At 39.4% G+C, this 15632-nt stretch overlaps 1 protein-coding gene across 2 annotated transcripts in view; it reads left to right on the top strand.

Moving 5' to 3' along the window:
* Positions 1–1826: 1826 nt before the first annotated feature.
* TMEM260 (transmembrane protein 260) overlaps positions 1827–15632 on the top strand; it is a 66721-nt gene continuing 52915 nt past the window's right edge. Inside the window, exons 1-3 of one of the 2 annotated variants that reach the window (XM_066341901.1) lie at positions 1827–2113; positions 8525–8556; positions 9284–9435. In XM_066341901.1, the coding sequence (XP_066197998.1) occupies positions 1954–2113; positions 8525–8556; positions 9284–9435 (344 nt within the window). In that variant the 5' untranslated portion in view covers positions 1827–1953. The remainder of the gene's footprint in view (positions 2114–8524; positions 8557–9283; positions 9436–15632) is intronic. The other variant, XM_066341902.1, reaches the window with a different exon arrangement.

The following is a 15632-nucleotide window of genomic DNA, read 5'->3' as shown; positions in this document are numbered from 1 at the left end:
AAGATACAGGCTAACATTTAGCCTCCACATTGTGCTCTCTCCACTAAGCCTCTTTAAACTTATTCGTTCATATCATCCTTACATGTACAATTCCCAAATTCATACTTCGGGCACTACCTCCCAAATGTGGGCAAATAATTATGCCCTTTTGAAAGTAATTTGCCATGATAAACATTTTATCTTTTATAAAACTCATGAGCAAGAAGAAGATGAAATGGATTAAAAAGGAAAGAAATAGTATTATTCATTGGCCTATTTTTATACTCTATAAATAGAATGCAGCCTGTCTTTGTAATCTATTGCTAAGTAACCAATTAACCCCTGAATTTAGTGGACAAAAACAACCACAGTGATTCTCTCCCAGTTTCTGTAAGACAGCAATTTGTGTGAGGCACAGCTGGGCCCTCTGCCTCTGGGATTCTCAGAGGCCGCGATCAAGGTCTTGGGAGGAGCTATCATTATCTCAAGGCTCATGTAGGAAAGGATCCACTCTCTACCTCCTTCAAATGGTGTTGTCCTGGTTTAGTTCCCTGCAGGTTGGTGGACTGAGGGCCTCAGTTCCTCGCTGGCTGTGGATAGGAGGTGACCCTCAGGTCCTTGCCACGTGGACCTTCCCATAAAGCAGCTCACAACATGATAGATGTCTTCATCAGAGTGAGCAAGTGAGAGGGCAAGAGAGGTAGTGATCACAAAGGGTAAACAAGCAAGATCAAAGTCAGTCCAAGTGACAGCTGTCACTGTTGCCTTATTCTCCTGATAGAAGGGAGTCACTAGGTCCACCCCACATACAACGGGAGAGGATTACACAAAGGAGTGAATACTAGGAGTCAGGGATCACTGGAAGCCATTTTAGGAGCCGCCTATCACACAGGTCCTGCCCTCTAGGAACTCACGATCTAGGTGAGAAAGCATTATCTAAATACCTGAGAAACATTAAATTATGCTAGCACAATGACTGCCGGTCAATGTAGATGTGTCTTCCTCTACAGTTGAGACACAGTGTTCCTGTCAGATAACAAGTTTTAGATGGCCACTGATCTTCAGTGTACTTCGAGATGCATTTTACAAAGGTTGCTCTTCTCCCCTCCCACTCCAGAAAAAAATTGCTATAATAATGTAAAATGCAAGCTCAAAAATGTTACTAGGAGTGCACTACATGGTCCTGCAATAGGTTGTTTCATTTCCTACTTTCTGGTCATATCTTCATCAAAATATCCCTCTTCATTAAAATAAGAGACAACATCATCAGGGTATGAATTATTTCTACTAATACAGAAACTCAAATTTCTCAGCTCATCATGCCATCAGAAAAAATAAAATAGACCAATTGGCGTATTTTAATCTCTGAAAATTACTCAGCGATTTAAAATAGCACACGGCTTACAATTAACCGTACTTAACACGTGAGATAGAAGTAGCTATCGCCTTGGCACATACGCGCACATATCCACTTGTTTTTAACATATATGTACAGGTATATGTAGTTTAGGCTCCAGGAGGCTGATCTTGGTCCTCACGTGTCGTTTCACCCCACACCACAGGGGGCAGAAGGAGCTATTTCTCACTCACGGTTTCCCACCCAGCGTCAGTCTCTGTTAGACCCTACCAAATCAGTGAGAATGGGGGGAACCGGCCATGGAGATGGCAGCCACATGCCCATGCTTGCCTTCTTAAGCGAAAACGTTTTCCAGCATGAACATTTTAGAAGAATATTATAATTCTTTAAACCCCAACACGTGAAAAACACTTCCAGGGCTCGGTTCTTGCGAGGCCTGACATTTTTATGCACCCCCCCGTCCCGGTGCAGAGAGGTGCAGTCCGGCCTGCGGAGCACCAACCCGGAAGTCACGCCCGTCCCGCAGACTGCACGCTTTTCACGCCGCCCGCGAAGCTCCGTGGTGCCTGGACTCCTGGGGCCTGCGGGGGTCCTCCTTCCTGGGTCCCCACTGGTCCATGGGTCTGCATAGCGACGGCAGGGGCCCGGCCCCGGGGCGGGCAGCCCGGGTGGGGCCGCGGAGCCCCGGGGGCCTGTGCGGCGGTGTCGCCGTGTTCGCCGCTGTGGCCGCCGTGTTCACCCTCACGCTGCCCCCCTCGGTGCCGGGGGGAGACTCGGGTAAAGTACTCTCAGGGCCGGGCCTCCTGCCTCTCTCCGCGGGTCCACACTCTGCTCCCTGGGGCGGGTCGGCTCGCGCCCTCCGGCCACGCGCCGGTGCCGAGGGTTTTGCGTCCCAGAACCAACTCTGATCTCCAGGTGTCAGGCTTTTGAGACGGGGCTGTTCGTTTCGCCCGACAGGACGCACAGACCTCGGTACATCCCCAGATCATTTTTCTGGGCCTGAGTTTTGCTTTCCATTCCTTCTCAGTCCCAAGTCGATTATTTAGTGAGTTCTTGCTGTGTTCCAGACAAAGGAGTTAACAGTAGGGGTGAGCGAGTGTCCCGGAGAGGATTCCAGTGCCGCTCGAGCAGATGCACGAACTGCCGGGTCAGCGGCTGCGCGTTCAGGGGTGGTCAGTTAGCGCGGACAGCAGGAGGGAGATGTGGTTGAGCCTGGCCGGCCAGTGGCTCCTTCTGAATGGCTAGTCAGAAACGCCTCCGAAGAGGTGGTGTTCTCGTGAATATTGAGAAGGAACCAGCTTTGCAGAATATTTGGGGGAGGAGGGGGGGGAATCCTTAAAATAGTGGAAGCTAGGCTGCGCCTTGAAACAAGTTACTTCTATTAAAAAGAAAATCATGACCCGTGGGCCATTTAAATCACACGAATTCTTTCTCTATATTTGGTCTGAGAAACAAGGTCCAGCCTCTGTTTTGCTGCCAATTTGAGTGATCATCGAATAATAATTAAGAATGGCCATTTTGTCGGTACCCTCACTTTAGAAAGTGAGTCTATAGATTGAAGAGGCTGCGGGCACTAGTTATTTCTTGCTGTGTAACAAGATAACTCCCAACTTAGGTTGCTTAAAACAAGGGACGTTTGTTCTGTTTTCTGTGGATCGGGAACCGAGGTGCAGGTTAGCTGGGTGCTCTTTCTCAGGACAGGGCTGCTGTGTGGTGGAGGCTGGGGCTGCAGACCTCCCCCTTTGGGGAGGATGCACTTCTCAGCCCACTCCAGTTCTTTGCCAAGTGGGTTTGGGTGAGCTAACTTCTGTCAGGAGAGGTGGCCCCTTGGTCAGCTGGTCACCTAATCTTGGAAGTGATATACCACTGCCCTATTTCAGTCCTGGAAGTTAGTAGATCCAGGCCACACTCGTGGGGGGAAGGATTATACAGTGAGACAGCCGGCGGTTGGGGATCATTAGGAGTCTTCTTCGAGGCTGCCTCCCACATCTGAGGGTCCTTGATGTTCATGGCCTGTACTCTTTCAGGTCCTATTGAACACGTAGGAGGATTGTTTCATTAGTGTGGTGGGGAATGGAGTTACCATGCTTCCAAAGTTTATATTAAATGAGAGAAATAACTTCATAGTTGAGAGCATTAGTCAGAGGCTGGTTCTGACCTTTCAAAAAAGAAAACCCCTGACAGTTACTTACCATGGTTGTTTGAGCCTGAAGTATGGTGGTGCAATGAATAATAATAACTAACATTTACTGAGCACGTAACTATGTTCTAGGCACAGTTCTAAGTGCTCTACATGGGTTGTTATTTTAGTCCTCCCAAATACTGCCTGGTAAGATAATAACTATCAGTATGTTCCTTATATAGATGACACAACTACAGCTAAGTTGTGTCCAGAGTCACCCAGCTAGAAAGTAGTGGCAGTCAAGGGAAGAATCCAGAAAGATTGACTTTAAAACAGGGGTCTCAAACTCAACTCAGCATGTGGGCCGCAGAGCAAGATCACAGCCGTTCGGCGGGCCACACTAGGTCTACAAAAGGCAACTGTTACGCAACACTTTTCAGTGTCACAAAACGACCAGAAGGCCCTGGTCGGTTGGCTCAGCGGTAGAGCGTCGGCCTAGCGTGCGGAGGACCCGGGTTCGATTCCTGGCCAGGGCACACAGGAGAAGCACCCATTTGCTTCTCCACCCCTCCGCCGCGCCTTCCTCTCTGTCTCTCTCTTCCCCTCCCGCAGCCAAGGCTCCATTGGAGCAAAAATGGCCCGGGCGCTGGGGATGGCTCTGTGGCCTCTGCCTCAGGCGCTAGAGTGGCTCTGGTCGCAACATGGCGACGCCCAGGATGGGCAGAGCATCGCCCCCTGGTGGGCGTGCCGGGTGGATCCCGGTCGGGCACATGCGGGAGTCTGTCTGACTGTCTCTCCCTGTTTCCAGCTTCAGAAAAATGCAAAAGAAAATGAAAAAAAAAAAAAAAACAAAAAAAAAAAACCGACCAGAAACTGTAGTTCGTGGATTAGTCTGTGGGCCGCACAAAATTGTTCGGCGGGCCGCGAGTTTGAGACCTCTGTTTTAAAACATGCTCTCTTAACCTCTGCTGTCTGTCAAAGAATTTCACAAAATTGTTAAGTCTGTCCTCACATATAGAATAATGTGTAAACTATTTAAAATCTATGATTGTTGCCTTGTCATTATTAATACTCTTTTTGGTTTTTCTCAAAAGAATAAACTTATCTATTCACTTGGAGTTACCAAACTTTTTGAGGTGCTCTAATTTGTTTAGTTTGACTCTCAGTAGTGGTTGCTTCTATATTTTTGTTCATTTTGGGGGAATGATAAATAAACTCTTCCAAGTATTGCTGGTAAAATTTGTATATAATCATATCATTGATAATTTTATGTTGAATAATCTGGTCTTGAAACTTTGTGTTTATGAAATATATTTTCTGTCAATAAACAGGCCCATCTCAAAACCAATATAAAGCATGTATCATTCTTCCTGATAAGTCTTAAACTATACTGCATAAATCCATCACATTGTGTAGCCTTCTGGTGTTCTGCGCTACTTGATACACATAGTTGATTAGTGGACAGGAGCACTCCCAGTCCCTTGGAGGAGAGGGCAGAAATCAAACCTTCACTTCAATTTGTTATTCTTGGGGAAAATGAATTTGTATTAGGATGCTGTCTTTAACAGACTTGATATATGACAATATAATTACTATAAAAAGTATAATATGAAGGTACATTGTTTTTTTTTACAGAGTCAGAGAGAGGGATAGAAAGGGACAGAGAGATGGGAACGGAGAGAGATGAGAAGCATCAATCATTAGTTTTTCGTTGCGACACCTTAGTTCATTGATTGCTTTCTCACATGTGCCTTGACCGTGGGCCTTCAGCAGACCGAGTAACCTTGCTCGAGCCAGCAACCTTGGGTCCAAGCTGGTGAGCTTTTGCTCAAACCAGATGAGCCCGCGTTCAAGCTAGCGACCTTGGGGGTCTCGATCAAACCTGAGTCTTCCGCATCCCAGTCCAACGCTCTGTCCACTGCGCCTCCTCCTGGTCAGGCGGAACCTTGTTTTTTAAAAGGTAAAGCATCTGCTAACAACTGAGCTTGCCACCCATTTGTGTCCCAGTTTTACAACAAGCTATAGTACTCAAACTTGAATGTACTTCCGAATCACCTGAGAAACTTGGGCCCCTATGCCAGATGGTCTTTTTTCTTTTTCTTTTTTTTTTAAATGTAGGTAAGTTTGGGGTATGGTCAGGAAATTTTCATTCTGATTGCAGGTGGTAGGAGGACTTAAATTTCAGGAAGTCCCGGCGTACAAGGTTGGGAAAAAGCAAGGACTGGGGGAGGCTCTTTTATTTTTGTTTTTCACTATTCACTTCCCCTTCTTCTCTTGATCATATTCAACTTTAATATTTCCCATTAGCTGTTTATCAAAGATACAGTTGCAGGCTGTGAATAGTAGCATCTTCTCTATAGCTTTTAGTTCAACATTTGATAGGAGTTTGTCACATTCCAGATTTATCCTTCTACTAACAACTGCAGCAAAGAACAGCATACAGACTTCTTAATGATAAAAAGAAGTTAGAGGCCCTGGCCGGTTGGCTCAGTGGTAGAGCGTCGGCCTGGCGTGCAGGAGTTCTGGGTTCGATTCCGGGCCAGGCCAGGGCACACAGGAGAAGTGCCCATCTGCTTCTCCACCCCTCCCCCTCTCCTTCCTCTCTGTCTCTCTCTTCCCCTCCCGCAGCCAAGGCTCCATTGGAGCAAAGTTGGCCGGGGCGCTGAGGATGGTTCCATGGCCTCTGCCTCAGGCGCTAGAATGGCTCTGGTTGCAACAGAGCAACGCCCCAGATGGGCAGAGCATCGCCCCCTGGTGGGCATGCCGGGTGGATACCGGTCAGGCATATGTGGGAAGCTGTCTGACTGCCTCCCCGTTTCTAGCTTCAGAGAAATGAAAAAAAAAAAGTTAATTCTGGATAGATTTTAAATAGAGGACAATGACTAGTAACCTGGAAATTTTGAACTTCACTGTACTTCCTTCCTCACACCTACAGAAACTTAAGAACAAAATAATTGAAATGGTTTTGGACTGAAGACATAAGTGCTATCTTATTCTAGAGTAAAACTATATACTTGACAAGTAGTTACAAAGGGAAGAGTCATTTAAAATATTTTTAGACCATAAACAATTCCTTTAAAAAGTATGTAAGATACAAAAAGTAACTTTGGTTTCTATGGTTTTCTTGAATATCTCCAGATAACTTAAAAGATGCCCTTAAGTAATTGACTTAAGTGAGCAATATCTATCTTCGGGTACCTTTATGGGGGTTCCATGTTGTGGGCAGTCATTCACTTAAGAGGGGTGTCTCAGTAGCAGGGATGACAATGTGATACACCGTTCTGTCAACCTCTATGTTTGGAGCTTGAATTAGAGTCTGTGTGTGGCCAGAGGAGGGAGAGGTGGTGATGTCTTGACAGGATCCTGAAATGAATAGGATAATATTTTTAACTTAGTGGAAAGACAGAAATGAAATTACTAACTAGACTATAAGGCAATCGAAGTGCTAAATAGATTCAGACAGGTTCTCTGAAGGAGGAAGTGATCGATTCCAACGGGGGAATTAGCTGGGAAGGGGCAGTTGAATTAGGCCTTGAATGATTTAGGAGAGAATACTGGGTAAGAAAATGAGTGATAGGCACAAAAGAGGACCATTCCAGAGGACAGTGGGTACTGATTGTAGGGAGGTAAGTGTAGGTTTCATGGCTATCATCCTTGTAAAGGGAGCTTGAAGCCATAGAGGGCTTGCATGTCATGCTGAGGAATCTAAACCTCATTGATTAAACAGGGAGCAGCCATTGAGACATTTTAGACGAGGGATATGATCGGGCCTTTTTGGGGGGTTGGGGGATTGGTTATGGGGTAGAATTAATAAGTTATTTCAATATGAATGTGAAGTGGAAGATTGATCATTGCTATTGCTCTAGTCCAGGCCAGAGAGCATAGAGATCTATCTACATCAGGGGTCCCCAAACTTTTTACACAGGGGGCCAGTTCACTGTCCCTCAGACCGTTGGAGGGCCGGACTATAAAAAAAACTATGAACAAATCCCTATGCACACTGCACATATCTTATTTTAAAGTAAAAAAACAAAACAGGAACAAATCCAATATTTAAAATAAAGAACAAGTAAATTTAAATCAACAAACTGACCAGTATTTCAATGGGAACTATGCTCCTCTCACTAACCACCAATGAAAGAAGTGCTCCTTCTGGAAGTGCAGCGGGGGCCGGATAAATGGCCTCAGGGGGCCGCATGCGGCCCGCGGGCCGTAGTTTGGGGACCCCTGATCTACATTGTGGCTAGGTAGTCAGTAAAAATGAATAATATTGACATTCTCTGAAGACTAGAAAATGGACATTAATACATTCCCTAATAGCTTTCATAAATCATCAATTAATATTGATTTCTTACATTGTACTGTACTACAGTGTTCAGGAATGAGTAAAAAATAGTTCCTGTGCTCTGGATACTTCAAATATTAACAAACATTAAATTAATGCATTATAATTTTAGAAATTATTACTAATGGCAAGGAAGTATAAATGGCTATGTACATGGTTTGAAAAATATGTCATGGTAGTTGGAGCTTACCAAAATAACCTGGATCAAGTCAACAGTTGGAAATTGTTATGGTATTCAGCCTAATTAATGCAGAGAAGGTATTCAAATGTCAGATTGAGGGGGGAGTATGGCGCACTTTTGGGAGTGTTGAACCGTCATGTCCGCACATTCTACATTTTGTAAGGTTACATCTTTATAGACAGTTTTGTACTAAATTCATGAAGGATAATAGAGCATATTATACTAATGCTCTGTAAGAGTTTTTAAAAACATATATGCAAGTATATACAACATTCAGGAGGGAAAATAATCATTTTTGTAAAAATAGAATTCACCTGCATTTTTACTGACCAGTTATTAAAAGCTACCAAAGATAGTTTGTTGAATAAGACCTAAGGTAGAAAATATTCTTAGACTATTCATGCTGTTAAATCTCTGCAGATTTACAGTTTATCCAGTCAAATTAATGCAAAACCCCAATGCAAGCATTTGGATTTTGAAAACTTTGGAGGAGTGTCATTTCCTAATAGTAATTATTGGTTTTACATTATTTTTTCACAGGGGAACTGATCACAGCCGCACATGAGCTTGGAGTAAGTATTAGTTTTATTGTTTAATCAATGCTCTCATTAACAGTTTTAGGAATTAAGAAAGTTTAATTAAGCATGGAATAAAGTAGATTAATTTATTTTTAAACCCCAGTTTTTAGTAACTTATAAGTACAGTACGTGACAATTTACTTTAAGTTTTAAATCCAATTAAACTAAATTATAAAGCAAAGCCTTTACTATATATACAGTAGCTGGCTTATTATCACCCCAAATTTTGTATAAGCTGTGGAGAATAAAATAAATCGGGTTAACAGTTCTAATAAGTTTATTATTTAATAAACTTTATTATGGTGCATGATCCCTTTAGGCAAGACCTGAGGACTGTCAGCGTGGTGGTAATCCCACAGCAGTGTGGTCTTTCAACTCTCACCAATTCGATATTTCAGAACCTGCTTTTTTATTTTCAATAGCCTTTTAAATGACCCTAATGTACTGTGAACCCAGAGAACAAACTGCTTAAGAATTGACAATGAAATATGTCACCCCTTCTGTAGGTGACACACCATGTGATAGATGCTGCCAAATCCACTAAGGAAAATATTTATTTGGATCGGCACAAAAGGATTACAATAGAAAACCACTATTCAAACAGTTCGTCATTGGCTCTTAATCTTGATACTTGCCCGAGGAGAGGGCTACTTCTCAATTAAAGCCACTGTGACCCTTCCTTTCCCAGAGGAAAACCTAACTGTTGGGAATTTTTCCGTAGGTTGCCCATCCTCCTGGCTATCCTTTGTTCACTCTGGTGGCCAAACTGGCAATTGTACTGTTTCCTTTTGGTTCAGTTGCCTACCGAGTCAATCTTCTGTGTGGCTTATTTGGAGCAGTAGCTGCATCATTACTTTTTTTCACCGTTTTCAGGTAATGTAGTTGATTAGTTAAAATTCAGTTTGACTAATTGGAGATGTAGTTTTCTTATAGCCCAAATACATGTATTAAAATTTTTTGTTGTTGTTCTTGTTGTTTCAATGGTTTTCCAATATTACTCATACGGTGTCACTTTCTTAATTTATAGTACTTTCATATGCATTTGTCCCCTTAAATGATTACCCAGTTAGTTCTGCTTCATACAATGGAGTGAAGGTGTCACCTGATCATTATCACAGTTCTCTGGTTAGGCAGAACTAATAAGGTTTGTCATTTTATGAAGATGCAGATGGGCCAGTTTAATTCAACAATATGAAGTTTGTCTTTGAATAAATGGTAACTATCCTTTAATTACTCACAGTATTGCTGATGGGCAGCTGCCTGTCAGGTTCAGAGCTAATTATATTGTCCTTAAACACGCACATGTTGTATACTTTTTGAAATGAGGCTGTTAACTAAGGAAATCAATTTGGGATGTGGTTTCAGTAAGGTTTCACTTTGTTCTATTATAGCTATAGGGAAATTAGGCAAATTAGACCCCACTTATTTTACTGATGGAAGGTTTTCTCATTTTGAAAGACTACCCTGCTTTTTAAAAACGGGTCATTAGTTTAGGATGTTAGTAAACTCATTTGTCTTTGGTGTTTCTGTTGCCTTCATTCTTACCTCAGTCTAACCTATGCCTAAAAGGACTATAGTGAAAAATACAAATTATACTTCCTACAAAAGGAAAACCAAATTAAAACACTTTTTAAAAAAATGATCGCAGGTGTGGTTATAAAACAAATAACTTTTGTGTGTAAATATAGTATAATTTGAATAGACATAATTTCAAATGTCATTTTGGAGGCAAATGTTTTTATTTGCATTAGTCGTAATAGTGCCCTTAAGCTAAATTCTTTTCTGAATTCTCTTTTAATTATTTATAGTAAGGCGAAAGTTAACATAATTATGACTTCATACTTTTAAATCTATTTGTAGAAAGCTTTCAGATTCAGATATTATAATTGTTGATCATTGACTAAATTTTTATCTATATTATTTAATTTGTTTCTAGTTTAGTCTTACAGGTTTTCCATGATAGCCAAATTTTTAAGTATGAAATGTTTAAAGTAGCATCTCTGCTTGGATTTATTTGTGTTATGTTATAAATATTTTCTTTTTATAAATGACTAGAATAATATTTATTAGAATTGTTTCTTCTGAGTCTTTTATAATTAAGAATCTGTCATTTCTATTGATAAGAAAACTGATTTTTTAATTTTTAAATATTTAGGCTGAAATTTAGATTAACCTGTTTTGTATTGAATGTGTGAATTATTCATTTTCACAAGACATTTAAGAAAAACACATTTAAAGAAAATTAATACTTGTATTTAGATAGTTTAAAATCTGTATATAAAAAAATCATCTCTATAACTTATATATATATTTAAATCCTGTGTGGCTATAAAAAGCTTTTATGCAAATAAAGGGATTTGCTTTCTAAAACTTGTCTGTTTTTCAGTATATTAATTTTTGATGCTGTTCTGCATGAAAACTACTATAAAAATCATATATAAAAAATTTTATCTTGATAGAATCCAAACACTTTTGGATAGTAATATCCCTTTGGGTTTTCCATATTTTTAAATATCTTTTATTAATTATTATGCTTGACTCGCCTGTAGTCCTTTTCTTTTAATATATAGTTTTAGGGATAAATTTATATACTTACTGATACATGTTTTAAATCAAAAACTTAATATGACAAAACTGGATATTTGAGTTAATTTAGTAATAAAGTACTTTGTGAGAGTTGCTTTCTTTTAAGAAAGGGTTCCAACAATATTATCTCACATACATTTTAATATGAAAATACTTTATTACTTTGAGTACAAATAATTGACAAGGTACACGTCCTTTGGGAATAACCTAGTTCAAGTGGCAAATCTGTTTTGTCAAACAATAGACACCCTTCAGGAAAGAGCAAGCCATCTCTATGGTAATAGGACTAACAGTAGCCTATTGATTGAGTGGAAGAAGACATTATACAATGTCAGCTGGCTTGTTACAATTTCATTTGTTGTATGACCTGAACTTAACCTTTAAAACCTTTCTTCTGTGAATATAAACCCAACAGCAGGACACAGTTTCTGTACAGCCATTACAGTGACGGCTTTTTCCCAGTCCCAACGTGCAGTCAATGTATTCCTTTCCAGGTTGACTCCTTTATCAGAATTAGTGGAGGAGACATTTCACTACTTTATTCACTTACACACCAAATCATCATTCCATTTTGTTGTTGAATATTGAAGGGTTTTGATCCAGGAAACCGTTTTATTCTTTCTTTCCCTCATCACTTAAGAGAACATTACTGCACATGTGGGATTAATGCTGACTGGTGTGCAGTAAATTAATTCTTTTAACAGGTTTAGGGTTTTTTTCAGGTAATTGTTCACATAGCATTCACTGTATTTAGCTCTTGGGGTGGACATAAAGACCTGTACCTTTTAAACAAAGACTGTGTTTCAAAAGCAAATTTCTGTTGAAATGTGTTGATGTAAAAAGCTCCAGTTTTTCGGTAAACATGACTTAGGTTGAAAGAACGCTTTATTCGTTGTTTCCAATCGCTGTGTAATTTTTCCTTTTCTTACATCTTTCTCTTGCTTTTAAAAGCAGTAAGATGTCATTAACACTGCATTTTTTGTCAGTATTTTCTAATGGTTGGCAAGAACTCACATATATTTGCTTTGCCCTGATGCAGAAAAGCATATGAGTAAAACAGCACATGGAAAGCTATCTGTGTCACTGTAGTTGATTGAATTAAAATAGTAAGATTGTGCCAGTTCTTTCTGTATGTATTTATGTATTGTCCCCTTCAGGGGTATTTTTAAACATGCGTTACATTAAGGGAATTTAATCTAATACATTTCATTTATATGAAATAGTATTCATTTTCTTAAGTACATCTGTGCATATAAGACTATGTAATACAGTTTTATAGGCCATTAAAGTAAATGAGTTTTGAGTTTGATAGTGTATTTCTTTAAAGTATCAGACTTGAAATTTATAAATCCCATTAATACCAAATAAAAAAAGTTACAGCTAATGTAAGTCATTAATATGAATACCACTCAGCATTACCTCATGCTTGAATTTCAGACTTATTTTCTATGGAACATTGAACTAGGTCCTATCTACTGAATCAGGAAGGAACACTAAAATCACATCATTAAACATCAGTGTGCTTACATTTCAGATGTTCTGGTATTATTAAAAAAGGATGGAGTTGATAGCATTGTATAAAAATTCTTTACCTCGGGAAAGACTCACAGTGTTTATGATCTCAGATGAGGGCCTATCTTGTATCATTTATTTTGGTTGTTACATTGCAAGGAATATAGTCTCAACAGGCTTGAGAGCCAGCATGTCCTTTAAAAACTATTAGGGGCCAAATGGGGGACCACAGAAGGATTCATTCAGCAATATTTGTTGAGCACCTTTGTGAATTGAAAGTAAATCTGTTTTAGTTTTATGATAAAAATTCAGTGCATATTTTAAAGAAAGACAAAGTCAGTAATCATTGAATAGCAGCTTTTCAAATATTTTTTCTAAAAGGCACTGTTTCAGGAAACTTGCATAGAAGAACTTTCTAACACCATTAACATTGTACAGTAAGAAGTCAGCTCTCTTGTCGTCAAGCAGGTATCTAGAATATATGAATAATAATACTAATTAAAGGTATATTGAAACTGTTTGTTTACTGCAAAGACCCTACATCCAATTTTAGTAAAATTTAAATATCTTCTGGAGGGTTGTTTTGTGCTCATATTTTATTTATGGGGTATTTCATTTTTTATAAGTTTTATATTTCTAAACATTATGCTGCTGCTAAAAGTTAATTTGATTAAACTTTGGGAAAAGGAACGGTTGATTCTGAACTCTTGAGTCTGCTGTTCTTACAGCTTCCGCTAAGATTTCACTCAATAAAGAAGAGGAAAATGCCATACCTTAGAGAATATAGAATCTCCTGCTTAAGGGACATTTGGATTTTCCAACTCAAAGAGAATTTTAGATTATTGCCATTGAGAATAATGTGAGGCTCTGCCTAATTTCAGAGGTAACTATGCATAAGTAACAAATAGTTACCAAGTTTTTGTAGTTGAAGAAGAATGGAAAGTACTGGAGCATTAATTTCCATTCAGGAGAATATCTGTCTTGATCCCTGGCTAATTGATCATATATTTCTCTCATACTTGTATTAAAATTGCATTGACTCAGACTGGTTAAGCATATTAAGAGCTTGGTTCATTTGCATTTTCTTATAAGTAGAGGGCCATATTAGGCTCAAATAGCAGTACTTCATTTTGAAGGGAAAAAAGCAGGGCAAAAACTCTTTTTTAAGACTGTAGAGTCTTTTCTGACAGCTAGTCAGAGTTAGAATTAGTTCAAGGAAATGTTAATAATGCACTGCCTGGCCTAATCCCTTTGATATCACCAGGTATCCTCCTGTTCATGGGTTAATTGCTTTAAAAGCGAAGGCAATATTCTGAGCGGTGGGCTGCTTCACCTTTTCACAGCTGTTACCATTGAGTGACAACTAAATCCCATGTGTAAGATGAGGAAGAGCTCAATCTCCAATTGGGAGAAAATTTATGTAAACCACAATCCCTTCAGAATGTGCGGAAGTCATAGACTTTCTTGATTTACTCTGCTTTTCCCAGAAAGCTCTATTGTTCACTTTCCTAAGTCCCATCAACCCTTTGTAGCAGAATATCACAGCGGCAGCAGATAGCTTGAAATATATAAATGCTATCATAGCTCTGATTAATAGCAGTGCTTATGAGTCAAGTCTGATAACAGTGCAGCTCTCCACTCAATTTCAGATACTGCTAATGGAATCTGTCTTCTCCAATTGTAATATGAGAAGGCCTAATTTGCCATGGAGCTTGGAGCTGTCACCAGTAGGGGATTGTGGGGTCAGATGGGAGCTGCCAGGTTTTTGCCCTGCAGCTTGTATCTCTCACTTTGAATAGAGCAGCCCCCTGCCTGCCAGTTAGCTGATAGGCCGCCGTGGGGTTTATGCCACTATATACAATAGGGAAGGGCTACATAGGCTGACTTTATAATTGTGAAGCTAGCTCATATTTCCACAGCTACTGTGCTGCATAATTTCTAATAAGTGGTTTTAACAAATGTCAGATTATGAAAAGTTTCCTCAATTACAAAAACTTATAAAACATTTAAATTGCTAAATCTGTTTCCTGCCGAGATTTTGCCACCGGAACTAGTCATTGGTCATTATGGCTATAACAAATGCATATATTTTAAAAAACTATAAATAAAATTATAGATCATAACGCCTATAGATTTGCTGCTTTTCAAAGCTATAGAAATAGAAAACAGGCTTAATGATTTGATATATTAAGTTATACTTCATAACTGCATAGGAAGACTACTTAGTTCTAATGTTCTATTATTAAATTGGTTAAGGTTGCTAATGAAAGTAGTTCAATACCCTCATTTTGTTGATTTTTGCTATTTCAGTCTTTTAAGTTTACTTCTTATACCTTTAGGATCTGAACATTTAAAAAATCTTGCAGCATTTTCTGCATTTTGAGTTGAAAAGGACTTAGTGTGTTGCCTTGGCCAGCGCCTTTGAGAATAATATGCTGGAATATTCTTTCAACCAGTTTCAGTTTTGCTACTGAATATGAAATACGCTATCAAAATTGAGTAACAAGCTAACATTGAGGTCTTGTATGTTTTTAAACATTTCGAACAATGTTGATGAAAATCTGTAATTTGGGAGTTATTTTAAACTAGGCTGTGCCTTAAGAAGATAATGCCTCCCGTTGTGCAAGTTATTTCTCCTACCATGAAAACTTAGTAAAATGTAAAGTAAATGATGGTGATTTCTTATAAAGCCCAGTTCAGTGGTTTTCTTTTAGATATCAGCTATAAGTTGATGGGACATAATAAAATGAATTGTTCTAAACCGTGAATAGCTTTCTCATTTATAGGTTAATGCATAAATCTTACTTGTAATGGAAATCGTGTGATTACATTTTATTTATGGAAGCTATTCATAATCTTATTCCCTCCATTTCAGTTTTGCCTTTTCCCTTTTTGAAAGCTTTTAAATCCCCACCCCAACCCTATTTTATTTAGTGGTTTAAAGTCAGCAATAATACTCTGTACTTTTCCTT

The sequence above is a fragment of the Saccopteryx leptura genome, chromosome 6 (genome assembly GCF_036850995.1).
Source record: "Saccopteryx leptura isolate mSacLep1 chromosome 6, mSacLep1_pri_phased_curated, whole genome shotgun sequence".
Lineage (NCBI taxonomy): Eukaryota > Metazoa > Chordata > Mammalia > Chiroptera > Emballonuridae > Saccopteryx > Saccopteryx leptura.
This window is presented reverse-complemented; position numbering and strand designations above follow the sequence as displayed.